We start from the raw sequence: 18583 nt of genomic DNA on the forward strand, positions 1-18583 counted from the left end.
GGAGTTCATTTACAGCTCTTCGTTTAAATAGGAACATTGTGCAGCGAGGTGACAGGAAGAATCCACAAAGTCAGGGTCAAGAAAGTTACTAATTTGAAACGTCTAAGGATACAACGATGTCTAACAATGCAAGGGACACAGAAGAAAAGCCTCAACACATTTTAGCTTGTTTTTGCACAAAATTACATTTTAAAAATATTTGCTACTTTTTCATGTAAATCCCTTGGTTTGTAATTTTCTCCTTGAAAATACTTTCATTGTTCTTTACTTGGAAATATCAGTGGAATTTCCAAGTAAAGAACAAAAAGCAAATGTCAGAAAAACTTAGTGGGCACGATTTTTGTGTTGTTATTTTCTAAATTCCTGGGTGATGGGCAATACACACTGGGTTCAAAGGCAAACGGCAGCTTCAGAAAAGTGAAATAAGCAGCTTCACAGGCAAAAAAAAAAAAAGCAAAGGGAGTTTATCACTACCAAACCCGCAATGCAAGAAATGCTGAAGGGACTGGTATAAAAATAAGAAATCAAAAGGGAAGAAGGAACACAGGCATAAAAAATAAAAATGGCCACACACAAGTACCTATCAATAATAACTTTAAACATAAACCAACTAAATGCTCCAATCAAAAGTGGCTGAATGGATAAAAAAACACGACCCATATATATGATGTCTATAAGAGACCCACCTCAGAATAAGAGACTCACACAGAATGAAAGTGAAGGGATGGAAAAATATCTTTCAGGCAAATGGAAATGAAAAAAAAAGCTGGGGTAGCAATACTTATATTGGACAAAATAGACCTCAAAGTGAAGGCCATAACAAGAGATAAGGAAGGCCACTTCATAATACTAAAGGGATCAATACAACAAGAGGATATAACCCTGGTAAACATATATGCACCCAATGCAGGAGCACCCAAATACATAAAAAAACCTCCTGGAAGATATGGAGGGAGAGATCAACAACAATACAATCATAGTAGGGGATGTTAATACCCCACTGACATAACTGGATAAATCCTCTAGACAAAAAATCAGCAAAGAAACAGCAATCCTAAATGAGTCACGACGCTCTATCCACTGAGCCAAACCGGTTGGGGCAAGGTAAAAATGTTTATAAATAAAATAGCCAGACTTTAGGAAGCAGTTCTTGAAAAATTCAAAACATATTTCAATGACAGCAAATGCTACAACCCATTTAGCTCTTGGTGAAAAAAAGAATGGTATGGTTTGATAAATAGCAGGCACTTATATTTGTACCTCAATTGTACCTTTCCAAGTAATACTGTACTGTTGATGCCTAGGATAGGAAATTCAATTTAGCGGCTGAGGTTAGGCAGGTATTTACGATGTTTACCCGAAGATCTTTCTTCTACCCTCACCCACTGCCAAGTTGTGGAAGGTACTAAAGTTGGATGAGGCTTTATATAAACCTGACTTGTTCATTGATGGCCAATTGAAGGATATCCTGTGTACATTAAACTGGGATTGAGCTATGGAACAATACTTATTTATTTGTTCATTCATTCATTGCTCATCTACATAATTAAAATTTACAAAATCTCTGTTTTGTTTTTAAAGGATCACTCTTGCCCTGGCTGGTGTGGCTCAGTTGGTTGAAGTGTCATCCCATACATGGGAAGGTCTCGGGTTCGATTCCCGGTCAGGGCACATACCCAGGTTTCAGGTTCGAACAGGGCATGTACAGGAGGCAGCCAATGTTTCTCTCTCTTCCTCTTTCTCCCTTCCTTTCTCTCTAAGATCAATAAAAGTATGTCCTTGGGTAAGGAAGTAAATAAACAAACAAACAAAAAATAAATAAAGGATCACTCTGTGGAAAATAGATTACAAGGGAACAAGGTTGGAAGCAAGATCCTTACTGTCATGATAATCCAGGGAAGAACTTAGGGTGCTTCAAACTCAGGTGGTAGCAATGGAGGTAGTGAGAAGTAGTTCAGATTCTGGGTATATTTTGAAGGTAGTCAACAGGAGTCCCTGATAGATTCTACATGGGGTGTGAAAGAAAAAGAGGAGTCAGGATAACTATAACATTTTTGACCTGATTGGTTGGGTTGGTGGCAAAGATCAGAAGTTCAGTTTGGGACCTGCTACTTTTGAGATATCAGACATCCAAGTGGAGATGTCAAGTAGGCAGTTTGATATCCAAGTCTAGTCTGGGTTGGGTATATGAATCTGGGACTCATGGACATAGAGATGGTATTAGACTTTGAGAATGGATGGCCCAAGAAACTGAATGTATATAGAGGAGAAAAGGGAAGAGAACTGAAGATTGAGCCATGGGAAATTCCAGCCTTAAGAGTTCAGGGAGAAGGAGCAAAGAAGACAAAGAAGTGACCATTAAAGAAACAGGAGAGAGAGAGAGAGAGAGAGAGAGAGAGAGAGAGAATGAGAATGTGGTGTCCCAGAAATCAAGTCAAGAGAGAATAGCAAGTGAGAAAATACATTAAATTAGATGAGGACTGAGAGTTAATGATTGGATCTAGGTTATTGTCAAGATCATTGATGACTTGAAGAGAAGTTTTAATGCAGTGATGGAGGCAAAGCCTCATTACAGTGGTTTTAAGAGAAAATATCAATAGCAATTATAGCATAGTTTTTGGGTGCTGTTTGTTTATCCCTCCACATATATCACTCTGTCTTAATTATTAAATCCTCCCAATTGTGTTCTTCTTCAGGAAGAGTTCTTTTTGGCACTTTGCTCTTGTATGTAAACTTTAACATCCATGAGTCAAGTTCCACAAAAGAAAATTCTTGAAGTTTTCTTGGAATTGCATTAAAACTCCACATCAGTTGGGTGGGGGTAGGGAGGCAGGTATCTTTTAAAAAATTCATCTTTATTGTTAAAAGTATTACAGATGACCCTTCTTTTATCCCCAATTGACCCCCTCCTCCCCACTCCTGCCCCCCACCCCAGGCCTTCACCATCCTATTGTCTGTCTCCATGGGTTATGCATATATGCATATAAATTCTTTGGTTAAACTCTTCCCCCTCCCCTACCCCATCCCCGCAAGAATCCTCAGTTTGTTGCATTCTTCCTTATTTCTGGCTCTATTTTGTTTGTCAGGTTTATTTTTTGTTCATTACATTCTACATATAACTGAGATTATGAGATACTTGTCTTTCTCTGATTGGCTTATTTCAGTGTGCATAATCATCTCTAGGTCCCTCTATGCTGTCTCATTGTATCAGTGAAAATTCTATGTTTTCTTCTAGGATGTTTATGGTTTCACAACTAAACATTTAATTTTTTTTTCCATTTTGAGTTTATTCTTGTGTATGATGTACGTTGGCAGTATGATTTAATTTTTTTTTGCATGTTCCTGTCCAATTATCCTAATACCATTTATTGAAGAGACTGTCTTTACTCCATTGTATGCTCTTGCCTCCTTTGTCAAATATTAGTTAAGCATAATAGCTTGGGTTGATTTCTGGGTTCTCTGTTCTGTTCTATTGATCTATATGGCTGTTTCTGTGCCAGCACAGGGCTGTTTTGATTACAGTGTGTTGGCCTTACTGCTGACCTTAGAGTTAAGGTGTCCCAAGGTGAACTTAAAATTAGAAAAAGCTGGTGAGAAGCTTGGCCCAAATCATCTCAAAAGAAAGACACTTCCTGAATCCACCTGATGAACTGATCTTTATAATGGAATCAAAACACAGTGCCAACCAAATATAAAAATAACAACAAACACTAACAAACCAAATAAAATAAAAATGATAAAAAGAAGTTTAAAAAGGAAAAAAATGAGAAAAAAGAAAAAGAGTAAAGAAAAAAGGGGAAAACGAAAAATAAATAACAAAATAGACAAAAACCTCATCATGTCAATGAGAAACTTGGGTCAGATTTCTTCCTGTCATTAAAACCAGCTTCTTGAGCTATAAAAACAACATAATGTGGGCCCAGCCAGGGACTTAAAAAGAGGCTTGAAATTTCATAACAATGGCTCTTTATGAGGCCAGTCCAAGAAATGGACCTATCAAAGCGGGATTGTCTATTGTAGTTTACTTTCTGGACTCTAGAATACTTTACTCTTTTAATAAATTATTGAGAATCCCAAAGAGCTTTTTGGTTAGATGGGTTATGGCTATCAATATTTACCTTATTAGAAATGAAAATCCGATGCTACCGTTGCCTTTTCTTTTCCAGTTTGAAAAGCTATAATACTTTTTGGTGTTGAAGAGCTCATACTGTGTACACACACAAAAAGTTATATATGAAGTAAACTGCATTTTTTAAATTTATTTTATATATATATACTAGAGGCCCGGTGCACAAAAATTTGTGCACTGGCAGGTGCGGGGGTGTCCCTCAGCCCCACTTGTGCCCTCTCACAGTCTGGGACCCCTCGAGAGATAACGACCTGCTGGCTTAGGCCCGCTACCAGGTGGCAGAGGGCAGGCCCAATCCCTAGTGCCTGCCCCGCAGCCCCTGGTCAGGCTCAGAGCAGGGCCGATTGGGGAGTTGGGGCACCGCCCCCTGTCATGCACAGAGCAGGGAGGATGGGGAGGTTGCGATGCCACCCCAGTCACGCTCAGGGTAGGGCCGATCTTGGGGTTGGGGAGCTCCCCCCTGTCATGCACAGAGCAGGGCAGATCAGGGGGTTGGGGCACCGCCCCCCTGTCACCCACAGAGCAGGGCCAATCAGGGGGTTGGGGCACTCCTCCCTATCACACTCAGGGCAGGGCCAAATGGGGAGTGGTGTGGCTCCACCCCATCACACACAGAGCAGGGCCCATGGGGGGGTTGGGGCGCCACACCCTGTCACACACAGAGCCGCAGGGCAATCAGGGGGTTTGGGGCTGCCCCCTTTCACGCTGCTCCAGGGCCCAGGAGGCCTCGCGGCTCCGCTGATCCCAGTGCTGGGAGGCCTCACGGCTCCGCTTGACACAGGGGCAGTGAGGCCTCTCTGCTCAGTTGATCCCAGTGCTAGGAGGCCTCACAGCTCCACTGATCCTGGTGCTGGGAGGCTCCGCTGATCCCAGGGCCGGGAGGCCTTGCAGTTCCGCTGATCCCGGGGTATGAGGCCTCGCGGCTCCGCTGATTCTGGTGCTGGGAGGCATATTACCCTGTTACTATATAGGCCTGGTGCATGGGTGGGGGCCAGCTGGTTTGCCCTGAAGGGTGTCCCGGATCAGGGTGGGGGTCCCGCTTGGGTGCCTGGCCAGCCTGGATGAGGGGATGATGGCTGTCACATGCAGCTGGTCACACCCCCTTCAGGGTGGGGGTCCCCACTGGGGTGCCTGGCCAGTCTGGGTGAGGGGCTGAGGGCCGTTTTCAGGCTGGCGGGCGACTGAAGCTCCCAACCTCTTTTTTTTTTTTCCTTTTTTTCTTTTATTCTGGGATTTATTTACCTTCTATGGCTGTCACTGGAGCTGAGAGCCAGCTTTAGCTCTGAGGCTGGCTCCAGCTTGAGGCCTCAGCTGCTGAAAGCAGGTATCTAGGGTTTGTTTGGGTTCTATAATTGCAACATTGTTTCAGTCTTTCTCGCTCCAGCTCTGACGGCTGAAAGCAGGTATCTGGGTTTTTCTTAGCTTCTATAATTGCAACATTGTTTCTTAGAGAGCAGCTCAGAGGCCGGCAGCAGCAGGCGGGGAACCTTGGCTTCCTCCTTCACTGGAGCAAGCAAGCCTCCTGTTCACTTCAGCTGCCTGGCTGCCAGCCGCCATCTTGGTTGGCAGTTAATTTGCATATCGCCCTGATTAGCCAATGGGAAGCGTGTCAGAGGTATGGTTAATTACCATGTTTGTCTATTATTAGATAGGATTTTTATTATTACATATGTGTCTTCATCCCCCCATAACCCCCAACCCCCCCATTCATGCCCTCACCGCCCCCCCTGTTGTCTGTGTCCATTGGTTAAGCTTATATGCACGCATATAAGTCCTTTGGTTGATCTCTCCCCCTTACCCCCACCCTCCCCTACCTTCCCTCTGAGGTCTGACAGTCTGATCGATGCTTCTCTGTCTCTGCATCTGTTAAAACTGCATTTTTCACAGAATTTTTTTTAAAAGATTAAATTTTTCTTCCTGTTTGATATTCCTTCCTGCTTTGTGACATTTTCTGTGATGAGTTTAACATTACTTTACTTGTCACTAATCAGAGATGTTAGCTTTTTTTTGTAAATCTAACTGGTTTAAATGCTAGATCAAATACTACAATATGGTTATCCATTTCTGATATATGGTTTCATGTGATTGGTTGAATTTGTTTATGGTCTGATTGGTCTAAACATCTGTCAATGATGAAGTTTCACAAAATGCAAGGATGGTAATCAGGGTCAGCAAAAACACGCATATTTGTGTTGTTTATAAGAAATGAATCTATTACTGCTGTCAGATTCATTACAAACAGGTCTGTAGGCAGACAATCAAAACAGGAGTCTTACTACTTTCTGACTAAGCAATAAAATGAAGCCACCTCATTAATAGTAAAGTTATAAATTCAGTGATGTCAGAATATTGAATTAGTGATTACAATGCTTGTGATTATATTACAACTTTAGATAAGTAAAGTTAGGATGTTCTAAGAGAACTCCTTGCAACAAAACTATCCAGGACCGCCGGCCAGTGTGGCTCAGTGACTGAGCATCGACCTATGAACCAGGAGGTCATGGTTTGATTTCCAGTCAGGATGCATGCCTGGGTTGTGGGCTTGATCCCCAGTGTGGGGTGAGCAGGAGTCAGCTGACCAATGATTCTCTCTCCTTCTCCTCCTCCTCCTCCTCATCATCATCTCTCTCTCTCTCTCTCTCTCTCTCTCTCTCTCTCTCTCTCTCTCTTTCTCTCTCTCTCTCTTCCTCCCTCCCTCTCCCTTCCTCTCTGAAATCAATAAAAATATATATGTTTTTTTAAAAAAACTACCCAGGACCATTTTACTGTCAACATATTTCAGAAAAAGACTATACCTGACAGGAGGCACTTTTACCTTAATTTGGTTGAATATCGATACTTTTAGAATATTCAGAGTAAAGGTCCATAAATATCTTGCAGCTTCACACAACCTAGCAAGATATAATGACTAGTTCCGGGCTTCAACTTCCCAAAGCACCACTGGCAACAATCTCTCATTTGTTTTAATATTCCTCAGTAAACTTGTGAAATTTTTAGCCTTTAGTTTCAATAACAATATGTAACCAGGACTGAATTAAAGTATATAGGGCTTATAATTTTGTCTCCACTCTGCTCTTTTGGTTACAATATTGCATGTGTCTTACCTATTAATATCCAGTTAATGTATTCTGCAACTGAGCTCCAGAAAACAGTATGTCTTTCTCCTGGGGAAGCCACTGCTCCCCACTTAGAAGCCATCTCCTCCTATTTTGTCAACAACCCTACTTCTGCTTAGTTATGGAGCCAAAAGATGCTCAGGGAAGGTGGGTCCATCTTTAGGAGAAAAATCATAGTTGGCCTAAGCCGGTCTTGCTTGACTCATTCACCTCTGCAGTGACTGGTTTAGGCATGGGCTTATGGCCAATTCTGTCCAATAAGCCACTAAGGGAAGGATGTTGGGGCTTCTTCGATTTTTCTTTCTGGTAAAAAGAAAGAAATTCACGAGGCAAAACTTACTGCCTTATACAAGGTGATTGTGTAGGATGTGATGATTGGAATTGTGACCTTGTGAGAACAAGCTTGAGGGCAAATGCCAACATTCTGAGGATGGCAAATGGAAATATAGAAAACCCTTGGGGTTTTGATGAACTGCTGTGTAGCCAAATGAGCCAGTTCTGGAAAACCTCCAGACTTCTGTGACAGATAATCACCCCTATTGAATAACCACTTTCAGTAGGATGCTTTGAAAGCATCATCATCCCTTCAACTGGATGGAAATACATGCACCTTTAGACTATATTTAACACAGTGGCACATGTGGGTATGAAGAAGCACAGTCTATGCAACAAGGTTTTCCCCACTTTCCTTTTTGGCAAATAGGATCTTTACTGTGCTCCAGCCCAAGGCTTCCTGTCAAGTGAGGGACTGACCATGTCTGGGACCACAGACAAGTACTGTTCGTGTGTATGGTAAAATATACATAACATAAAGTTTATTATTTTAACCATCATTAAGTGTGCAACCCAGTGGAATTAAATACATTCACAATACTGTTTTACCACCACAACTATATACTTCCAAAACTTTTTCATCTTCCCCTCAGAAGCTCTATGTCCATTAAATAATAGTTTCCCATCCCCTCTTCCTCTTAGTCCTGGTAACCTCAATTCTACTTTCTGTCAGTATGAGTTTGCCTTGGTAGCTCATATAAGTTTAATCATACAATATTTGTCATTTTGTGACTGACTTATTTCTCTTTGCATAATGTTTTTCAAGGTTCATCCATGTTGTAGCATGTGTCAGTACTTCATTCTTTCTTTTATGGCTGAATAATGTCCCGCTGTGTGTATATATCACATTTTGTTCATCCATTCATCTATTGATAGGTGCTTTGAGTTGTTTCCACCGTTTAGCTATTGTGGATAATGTTACTGTGAGCACTGGCATATAAGTATCTGTCCAGTGCCAGCTTTCAATTCTTTGGATTATACAGGAGTGAGCGAAAGTAGGCATATTTTTTCCCCTCAAATCACCCTCATCCCCCATTTATCTTTCTCTGTGTGTGTACCACTCCCTTCTGGATCCTCCATTTATCTTGATTTTTATGGAGCTGGGGATTCCCACAGGGATTCCGTGAAGATGAGGGCACTGGGCCGGGGTTAGGTGCGGCGTCCCTTAGGCAAGCCAAATAGGGAAAAGCGGGGAGAGAGAGGGCTGCACTGCCAGGCGCTGAAAAGTAGAAATTGGGTCCGAAGGGAGAGGGTGGCAGGTGAGAGGACCAGCCTTCAGGAGACTATTGGCGTCGGACCGGCTCCCAGATCAGGCAGTCAAGCCAGCTAGCGGCGGGTTACCGTGGCAACCGTGAGATCTCGCGAGACAGACATCGCGCCTGCGCAGCGCTGCTGCAGGCCCCTCTCCGGAGCCTCCCACCTCCACCCGGCTCCCGAACTCCAGGTGTTTACAGCTCGGTCCTCCGACTGACCCCCTCGGCCGCGGCGGCAGTGAGCCGACTTTTCCTGTTGTGAGTGAGTAACGCAGAAGGATGAAGTGTGGAGCTCCGGGAGCGTGTGGGAGGCGGAGCCGGCAGGGCGAGGGCTGTGCGCACGCGCACGGCGGCCCACGCGGAGCCGGCGCTGCCGCGATCGGGAGTGAGGAGTGCGGGCCCCACGGCGCACAGTGTCTCCGGGGCTAGCCCTTGACCCCGCCGCCCCCGCCTGGCGGCCCTGCCCAGACCCCCCGGCCGGGCCTTGGCTCCCGCTCCGTGCGCGGCCTGGGGTTGAGCCTCCCTCTGGCCGCACAGCCTGGGGTGGAGACAGGCAGCAGAATGACTGCGATCGTGTAGGCTAAACGGTGACGTACCGAGGCACCAGACACCCGGGGAGGGTGCACTCTGCGCCGGCCTCCCCTCCCGCAGGACCTAGAGGCCGGGAGTGGCCCTGAGGCCATTCTCTGCGTTCCTCCGGGTCGATCACTGTGTCTGGTAGATGTCACCTCTTAGCTGCTTTAATTAGCATGTGTTTCTGTCCATCCCCTCTGCAGCTACTCATGTACAGGCCACCATCATTCCTTTTTATTTTTTTTTAAATATATTTTTATTGATTTCAGAGAGGAAGGGAGAGGGGGAGAGAGAAACATCAGTGATGAGAGAGAATCACTGACCGCTGCCTCCTGCACGCCCCTCACTGGGGGAGGAGCCCCTCATTCCGCAGCCAGCGGGGTAGGGCCCGCCATCATTTCTTACTAGGACTCCTCCGGGGCCGGTTTACTGCGTGAGTCTTGGAACAGGACCCTCCTACAGCCCAGTCCACAGAGGTCTTCCTGCTGTGCTCTCCTAGTCCTGCCCCTCCTCTGCTCCCGCTGGAAGGCCCTCGAGGGCCGTCACCACCTGGTGCTTACCCACCTTCCCTAGTATCTCACTCCTCTCCCTAGCATCTGCCCGACACTGACTTGCCTCCTTTAATGCTGTTCCTCGGGCACTCTACTTTGGTGCTCCCTTTGGTAGATATTCTTCAGGATTTAGTCAAAGGGTCACTTCCTCCAGGAGGCCCCTCCTGACCCCCTCCACTAAGCCAGGCTTCTACTACGTCCCCTTAGGGCCCTGTCGTTCCCTGGTCTGAATGTCTTACTGTATTATCTGCCGGTATGTCTTCCTCATGGAGCCTAAGCTCAGTGAGGCCAGTGACTGTTTTTCTGTGCTATTTCATGGCTTGTACTGTGGGTAATCCAGAAATACTTGAAGAAAGAAAGGGCGCTGTGAGGCTGAGGATGGGAGGAGTCTTCCCGGCAGAGGGAATAATGTGCATAACGACATGGAGAGGAGACACTGATGACCTCATTAAGTAGCATGTGGCCCAGTGTCGGGATATAATGTGTGATGGGGCACCTAAGGGGAAAGGCTGGTGGGGAGACGGGCCAGTGTGTGGGGGGCCTTAAAGGGTTTGCACTTGATCCATAGGCAGTAGAGGCCTCCAGTCAGCCCCAAAGGCACCTCAGCAAGGGCTTCCTATTTTTCTCCTCCAAAGCTGTTACTCCTCTTTACCAGTGAGTATTGGTGCATTATAGGGCATTAAGGTTCTGCTTATCTGAACTTGGTTCTCATCTCCCCCACCAGATTCTGAAGACAGAAGGAGTGAATGCATATCTTGCTTTCTCTCCAGAGCACATAACTGTAAGTATTTATTCTGTCTTTGAATGTTGATACATTAACTGACTTGCAGTTTGGCAAGAGCTCTGTTAGATCATTTTTGTCTTTTTAAAAAATATATATTTTATTGATTTTTTAGAGAGAGGAAGGGAGAGGGATAGAGAGTTAGAAACATCTATGAGAGAGAAACATTGATTAGCCGCCTCCTGCACACCTCCTACTGGGGATGTGCCCACAACCAAGATACATGCCCTTGACCGGAATCGAACCTGGGACCTTTCAGTCCACAGGCCAATGATCTATCCATTGAGCCAAACCGGTTAGGGCAGATCATTTTTGTCTTGCTTGTCTTCCTGACCACCTTAAACCTGCCACCAGCCTTTGATTTGAATGAGCTACTTCTCAGTTCCCTGAGCTTGAGTGGAGTATGTAGAGAATGGGCGTAGGGGCGGGCTGTGCATGTGGCTGGTTTGAAGACTGCAGATAGTCTCTAGCAGTGGACATGATACTGATATGAATGAGATCTGTGGAGACCAGGAGAGGTCAGGAGACCATTTTTAGAGCTATACAGTGTGGATAAGCCTCCTGTCCTACACCTGTGGTTCCTAATTCCAGTTCTGCATCACATTCACCCAGTCCAGATGCACCAGCCTTATTCTGACTCCAATTGAGTAGATCGAGTGTAAGGACCAACCACCTCTATGTTTTAAAGGCCACAGATTATTTCTGAAGTGCAGCCCGGATTGGGAGAGCATAAAATTTAGATTTGGAAACCAGCTGTGACTTCAAGCAAGGTGTTTGACCCGAGTCTGTTTCCTCGTCCACATGCTGGGCAATTATACAGGAAATTTGTGAGACTCAACACATGGAGCAAGTACCTTATAAATTCTGACATTCCACAGAGACACTTGCTTGTCAACATCAGTAGACAGCCCAGTAAGCAGGAGTTCAGTTGGAGAGGATTAATTCCTAACCCTGCCTGGAGTGTTCCAGGGAGGGGAGGCTCAGTGGTATAAATGAGGGAATATCTGGAATGAGAAACCTGAAAGTAGGGGTAGTTCCAACCTCCAGATGTCTCCACAGCTGGCTTAACTTCCTTGAGTTTTGCCACGTGGATCCCTACGGTTGTTACCTGAGCTCCAGAAAGAATGTGAGGAAGAAAACTGAGTGAAGAGAAAGGAATATGCAGTTGTCTCTGGGAAGGAGAAACACGATATACTCCCTAGACTAGTGGGTTTTGTTTTGTTTTGTTTGATTTCAGAGGGAGATAGAAACCTTGGTGAGAGAGAAAAATTAATATTGACCGCTGCCTCTTACAGGACCCTGCTGGGGACTGAACAGGAGACCTCTTGGTGTATGGGTTGATGCTCAGCCACTGGGCTACACCGGCTGGGCTAGACCAGTGTTTTATAACATTTTCCCAGTAAGGCTCCTTCTGGTTATTTTTTCCTAATGGATTAATATCTTTAAATTTCGTTACAAAATCTTGCTAGTTTTCATCAAATTGCCAGCTGGAGGAGCAGTTGGCTTGGAATAACTGTAGGAAGGGGGACTGTCCATCTGTATGTGTATCAGATGTTTTAGGAAGAATATATAGGAAACTCAGAGTCCAGGGAGGAGGACTTACAAGAGGCATAAAATGAAAGTATCATTTGAATTTTTAATCATGTGCAGATGTTACTATTTAAGTTTTTTAAAAAAATCACATATAGTTAATCATTAATGGCAGAAGCTTCCAGGGCCCTCACAGATTGTGAGCTCCATGCAGGTGAACAAGGGGTGGATGTGGGGACTTGTTCATGCTGAACGCCAGGGCCTAGAACACTGACACTGCCTGCACATTTGGAGGTGCTCAGTGAATATTTGTTGAATGGATGAATGGAAGCCTAACTAGAGAGGAATTTAGAGAATGGTAACAAATCTATGAGATTAATATACAGCCATTAAGAGGATAACCGCTAACACAAAATTATTTATTTATTTTTAAATAATATTTTTATTGATTTTTACTGAGGAAGGGAGAGAGAGAAACATCCATGTGAAAGTGAAACATTGATTGGCTGCCTCCTGCACACCCCCTACTGGGAATCGATCCCACAACCCCTACTGGAAATCAAACCAGCAACCTTTAGTGCATGGGACAATACCCAAGCAACTGAGCCACACGGGTCAGGGCAACATGAAACATTTTTAATAAACTAAATAAATAGAATTTCACTGTGATTGCAATAATGCAAAACATTCATATATGGCCTATATATGAATAAAAACAGTCATGAAAAAAAAATGGGGAAAATAAATTACTGAATCTTAAAAAGAGAGGTCAAGTGTATGGTCACATAATTGGTCCTCTATGATTAGGCCTGCTGTAGCCTGTAAAGAATCAGAACAAGTATAACCAGGATATTCTTAAGACATGCACTGCTAGTTAACAATTGTCCTTTGTCGTTTTGCTTCTCAGTGAAGGATTTTTATAATGGCTGCAGCTCCTCAGGCACCAGGGAGGGGCTCGGTTCGGAAGACAAGACCTTTAACTGTAAAGACATCATTGAACAACCCGTATACCATCTGCTGGAGTGCTCTGGAGAGAGAGGATTTGCACTTCATCTTACAGACCCTTGAAGACAGATTTAAATCAATTGGACTTGAGAAAATTGAGAATAAGAAAAGAAGTAAAAAGCAGTTTTTTAAAAAACAAGGCAGAGACAAATGTAGCATAGATGTTCATATGAGTGAGGATCTGAAGGAGAAAAAAACAGACGATAACGAACAAGTATCAGGGTGGACTTCTGTCCATGTGAGGAAGCAGCTTGCCATTGGCGTTAATGAAGTCACCAGGGCTCTGGAAAGGAACGAACTGCTTTTGGTTTTAGTGTGTAAGTCAGTCAAGCCTGCGATCATCACCTCACACCTGATTCAGTTAAGTTTAAGCAGAACGGTCCCTGCTTGTCAGGTTCCCCGTCTCAGTGAGAGAATTGCGCCTGTCATTGGCTTAAAATGTGTACTAGCTTTGGGATTCAAAAAGAACACCACTGACTTTGTCAATGAAGTGAAAGCTATAATCCCCAGAGTACCCAATTTAAATGTACCATGGCTTCAAGACAGACTTGAAGACTCCAGGGAAAATTCAGAGTCTGAATCTTTGGAAAGCCAAGACAGAGAGATTTGGGACACTTCTTTTGAAGACCTCTCTAAACATAAGAGAAAGCTCACTGAAGGTCAGCAGGCTGCAGTGCTACAACCCCTTAAAATAAAGAAACTGATTCCAAACCCTAATAAAAAAAGGAAACCACCCAAAAGTAAAAAAATTACTTCAAAGTAGTCATGTATAAACTTGTCACTACATACAATTGGAAAATGACACCTTGTAAAAAACCTTGAAGCTAATAAACTGAATTACTTTTACATAGATTTGTGGGAGATTGTTTGGTAAATGTTCCTTTCAAATGCATAAGACTTTTTAGACAGCACAGATATGCTGAAGCTTAAAAACACTAAATGCAGAAAATATTCAGAAGTATGCATATCAAAAGTTTATTGACACTAATGTCCATGCTTGTATAGATTCACTTTTTAAAGGTTGGTACAATGCTTGTGAGCAAAAACATCTGTATCCTACAGCACTTAACATCTTTCTCTCAAACTTAGAAAATGTACCACAGTACACATGGTTCAAATTAGAGTAGATGAAACTGGACTGCAGATATGCCATCAGTTTTAAAGGAAAGATACTAAATGCTAAGCAATACATTGTCTTCAGAAACAATACATCAGGTTTTTACTTCCTTCTATTTTACTTCCTTTGGGTAGGTCTAAGCATTGGCTTGGGAGAAAGGCTTGACACCTTTAGGAAAAGCCAGATAAGGTCTTTTGACTAGTTAGAATTCACCCCTTTACATGGTTAACATTTCCTTGAAAATTTAACATGTATAAAAAGTGTGATGGTAATTAGGTGAAATGAGGCAGGAAGAAAATAAAAAAATGGAGCTTGGATTCTCAGAGGTGAGTCTGTACAATGATGGGCATCCTTCATGTTAGGAAATGGAGCATAATCAGTACTCTGGTTATGACAGTGTCTGCTACCTACAGTGTGTGCTTGAAAAAGTAACTTTTTCTAATTTAAGGGGAAGAGTGGCCAGAGTTTATTTTCAGCTTTAATTCTGTTTGATGCATGAATTATGCCACCTCCACTCATTTAAATTTTACTGAATACTATCGTGGCAAAAAAAAAAATCCCTTAAGAAATTGAGTATTTTCATTATTGACAAAGGATGCAGGACAAATGTAGGTTTTTGAATATGTAAAACACTATATTACACTGAAATTTAGTTCTAATAGCTACTTAAACACAGCAGTTTTACTGATTATTTTTAAATGTTCATTGATAATTTGCTTAAATTATAGAGGCAAATGTGCTAGTTATTTTTAAATGAGAAAAAAAAGATTTCAATAAAATTGGAATTTTAGCCCGTGACAAAATTTCTGACTGGCAATTCTGCAATTATTTGAAAACCTCCCTTTGTATAACTTTGTGCTATAAAAATGAATGGAATGTATTTTCCAACTGTGCCTTGGCTTCAGATTAAGTTAAAATCTCATTTAATTCTGGTATCTCAAAAAAGTTTCAGTGAATTGGTTCAGTTTTGCTTCTTGAAGTTTTCATCTTCTGTTAAGGAAAAATAGTAATACCATTGGGTTGAATTATCCTAAATAAGAACTCTTCCCTTATGTCTATGTCTTCAAGAAAGTACACAGTTATCTGAGTACACTCTACTGTGGGGCCCACGCGCGCCCTCTACCGGTAGTCTCAAGGATACCACAAGCCCTGGGTTGGCCAGTTGGTTAATGGCAAGCTGCAGAAAGTAGCTTTCAGCTTCTTAATGTAAATCAGGATCAACAATTTTTCTTTCAAGCCAGATAGCATATATGTTAGACTTTTTGGTTCATACAACCTCTATTGAAACAAATCAACTCTGTCTTTTGTAGCATGAAGCAGCCACAGGCAGTATATAAGTGAATGAGTATGTGTTCCAATAAAACTTTATGGATGCTGAAATTTGAAATTCATACAATTTTCATGTATCCCAAAATGTTATTATTTTCCTCTAACCACTCAAAAATGTAAATACCATCTTTAGCTTAGGGTGTACAAAAACATGTGATGGGCTGGATTAGGGTGATGGGCTATAGTTTGTTAGCCCCTGCCTGGTATAAGATAGGACTGGTTTCATTTGACTACTTATAACATGAAGGAAAAGCCATCATGTTGTCTAAAATAATTAAAATTTTCTGGACAGAACAGCCTAGGCACTGGAAGAGGGAAGGCAGAAAAAAGTAACTACTTCGTGGAATGAGTCAAGGCCAGTTTATATGGCCTCATTTAGCATCTTTTTTCTCCTTGGACTATTGACAATATATATATATATATATATGTACACTGTGAAACTTGTTTTTTCAAATTCTAGATAAAAACACCATCAGTAACAAAAGTATGAATACTTATTTACAAATAAGACATTTTCTATTAGCATGACAGCTTTCATGATAAATTAAAGTCAGCATTAAGGAATATGTGCAATTTTGCATAAGTAATAAAAACATTCAAACTATCAATATCCTGATAGCACTAATAAATTCCACTGGGCAGTTCCTTTGACTTTAGCACTTATTTTCTTTTCCTCACATATCCTTGCTGTTCCTGAAAAGAAACAAGTTTGTGCAGCAGCAGCAAAGTCTAGTTAGTCATGGTGCATACTCTTTCAGAGAGCACATTTCATGTTTGCACAAAACTTTGCTTTTGAACCCATCCACCAACCTGTTGAACATTAGAGTACAAATTTGTGTGTTTCTTGATTTGACAACTTTGCTTCTGGAGAAATAAATGTACTAGTCACCAGTACATTTTTATCTTGCTCTACACACAAACACCCACCACTCATCATGGAGTTGTGGAAATGCTGATTCCAGAAATGTCTCCAATGATAGCATGGAAGATGATAGGAAGAAAAATTTCCCAATTGGATCCTTTATTCTGTTACACAGACAAAAAGACCATCACTTCATAAATAGAAATGCAGCAGTTTATCTCCATACATTAGCAAAGATTTTCTTACACAAGTCTGTGACTTCTGTTCCATCCATAAAAAAAAAAAGGCCCTTTCTAGAGAATGGAAAAATACCTTCAAGAGACGGTCAAAAGTTTGAAAATTAGAGGAATGTGCTCTTTGTACTCTTTCATCCCTCCTTCAAATGGGTAAACAGTGAAAAAAGGAAGAATGTTAACATTCTAGCTAGTATGTAGTATTGGTCACATATGGATGTTTTTTCATCTTTTCCAATTATTACTGACTGCATCGGTTTCACTTAGGTTGTGCTTTTATTCTTTGGAATGACAGTTCCAGGAATCATTAAATAGAATATTAACAAATGATGATGGATGGTATCAGAGTTCTAGGAATGGAAACATCCATCTATTGTAATACAAGTCCAACCTAAAGGAAGGGAAGAAATGGAATAGTAAGGACAGGTAAGCAAGAGAGAACAAAAGCGTAATATGCTAATTAGACTGAACATCCTTCCTTGACAAACTTCCGGACCAAGCTGGGACTGCGAGGGAAGCCCGGATCCCGGGTGCCTGCCAGCGGCTGGAGGGAAGCCAGTGCCGGCAGCCGGGGGAAGGTAGGCCTACTCTTGCACGAATTTTGTGCATCGGGCCTCTAGTTATAATGTAGTACAATAGACCTGTGTTTTTTAAAAGCTACTAAAAAATTAATAATCCTAAGGGAAGTATGGAATTTCCTAGATAAATATATTAAGTTTATAAAGCATATATCAACTTTTCTTACCTTTTCAGAATCTGTTCCTGGACACCTCCAATTGTACAAGTAATACTGTAAATTGCCATCTCCTATTCCAAACTTGAGTTTTTCCAAGAATGTCTTATTTTCCATCAAATCTAGTGCATTGAATACATCAAATCCTTTCTGCCAATGTAAAAAGGATTGAAAACTGAAAATTTCAAAAGACTAGAGTGTTTTCTGTATTAAGTATTTCAGCATAACACTGAATTCCTATAAGATGAATATGCACTTATAATAAGATTCAATGTCTGTAATATATATAATATAGGTCAGTGATGGCGAACCTTTTGAGCTCGGCATGTCAGCATTTTGAAAAACCCTAACTTAACTCTGGTGCCGTGTCACATATAGAAATTTTTTGATATTTGCAACCATAGTAAAACAAAGATTTATATTTCTGATATTTATTTTATATATTTAAATGCCATTTAACAAAGAAAAATCAACCAAAAAAATGAGTTCGCGTGTCACCTCTGACACGTGTGTCATAGGTTCGCCATCACTGATATAGGTTAAGAATTCAGTTATATATAACTAGCAGTAAATTTGTCTTATATAACTAGCAGCGGATCTGATGAAGTCAGCTATCCAGCAATGCTGAATTAAAATATAGTATGCTGGCTAACAGTGACATAACAAAATCTATTAAAAGTTCAGAAAATATCTGTTCCTGTTTTAGAAGGAACAAATGCCTAGATGGCTCCATCTCCAAAACTGTTACTGGTCTAAGTTCTGACTTAGCTCAAGTTACAGCCAAGAAACCAAAGTTGTAAAAACTTTAAATAGTATATTTGTCTTGGGCTGATAATGGAAAATAAATTTTATAAAATTTAATAGTAGAAATCTAATGTCTTTAAAATGTTAGATAGTACTATGCAAAAGGTGATATACATGAAGCACCTAAATTTCTATGTCTTAGGGCTTTTTACATTAAATAACTAATGACTGGCCTTTTGGGGAAGTAGTTGAAAATGAGCAATAGGATGAAATAATCAGGATAATGTTGATTTG

General features: G+C 41.8%; 2 protein-coding genes across 11 annotated transcripts in view; one reads left to right on the plus strand and one right to left on the minus strand.

Annotated features, from left to right (window-relative positions):
- The first annotated feature begins 8962 nt into the window (after positions 1-8962).
- On the plus strand, positions 8963-14123 carry RPP38 (ribonuclease P/MRP subunit p38). Of its 4 annotated transcripts, none has more exons than XM_006098856.3 (3): positions 8963-9089; positions 10680-10736; positions 13174-14123. In XM_006098856.3, the coding sequence occupies exon 3, from the start codon at positions 13189-13191 to the stop codon at positions 14032-14034; it is 846 nt and encodes a 281-aa protein (XP_006098918.1). In that variant the 5' UTR covers positions 8963-9089; positions 10680-10736; positions 13174-13188; the 3' UTR covers positions 14035-14123. The 4 variants fall into 4 exon arrangements, with proteins under 4 accessions (XP_006098918.1, XP_006098917.1, XP_014319916.1 ...); XM_006098855.3 differs by having other exon boundaries at positions 8964-9093; XM_014464430.2 differs by lacking the exon at positions 8963-9089 and adding an exon at positions 9306-9548.
- NMT2 (N-myristoyltransferase 2) overlaps positions 12882-18583 on the minus strand; it is a 55166-nt gene continuing 49464 nt past the window's right edge. For 5 of the 7 annotated variants that reach the window (XM_023762536.1, XM_023762537.1, XM_023762534.1 and 2 more), the window contains 2 exons: positions 17558-17695; positions 15737-17203 (listed from right to left, as the gene is read on the minus strand). In XM_023762536.1, the coding sequence (XP_023618304.1) occupies positions 17183-17203; positions 17558-17695 (159 nt within the window). In that variant the 3' untranslated portion in view covers positions 15737-17182. Of the gene's footprint in view, positions 13330-15736; positions 17204-17557; positions 17696-18583 lie in introns of those variants that run through there. The other 2 variants (XM_023762535.1, XR_002831677.1) reach the window with 2 other exon arrangements.

Source organism: Myotis lucifugus, unplaced genomic scaffold (genome assembly GCF_000147115.1).
Source record: "Myotis lucifugus unplaced genomic scaffold, Myoluc2.0 scaffold_249, whole genome shotgun sequence".
NCBI classification, from domain to species: domain Eukaryota; kingdom Metazoa; phylum Chordata; class Mammalia; order Chiroptera; family Vespertilionidae; genus Myotis; species Myotis lucifugus.

Coding starts and splice junctions, on each gene's coding strand:
- RPP38 (XM_006098856.3), top strand. CDS start 13,189: ATGGCTGCAGCTCCTCAGGCACCAGGGAGGGGCTCGGTTCGGAAGACA.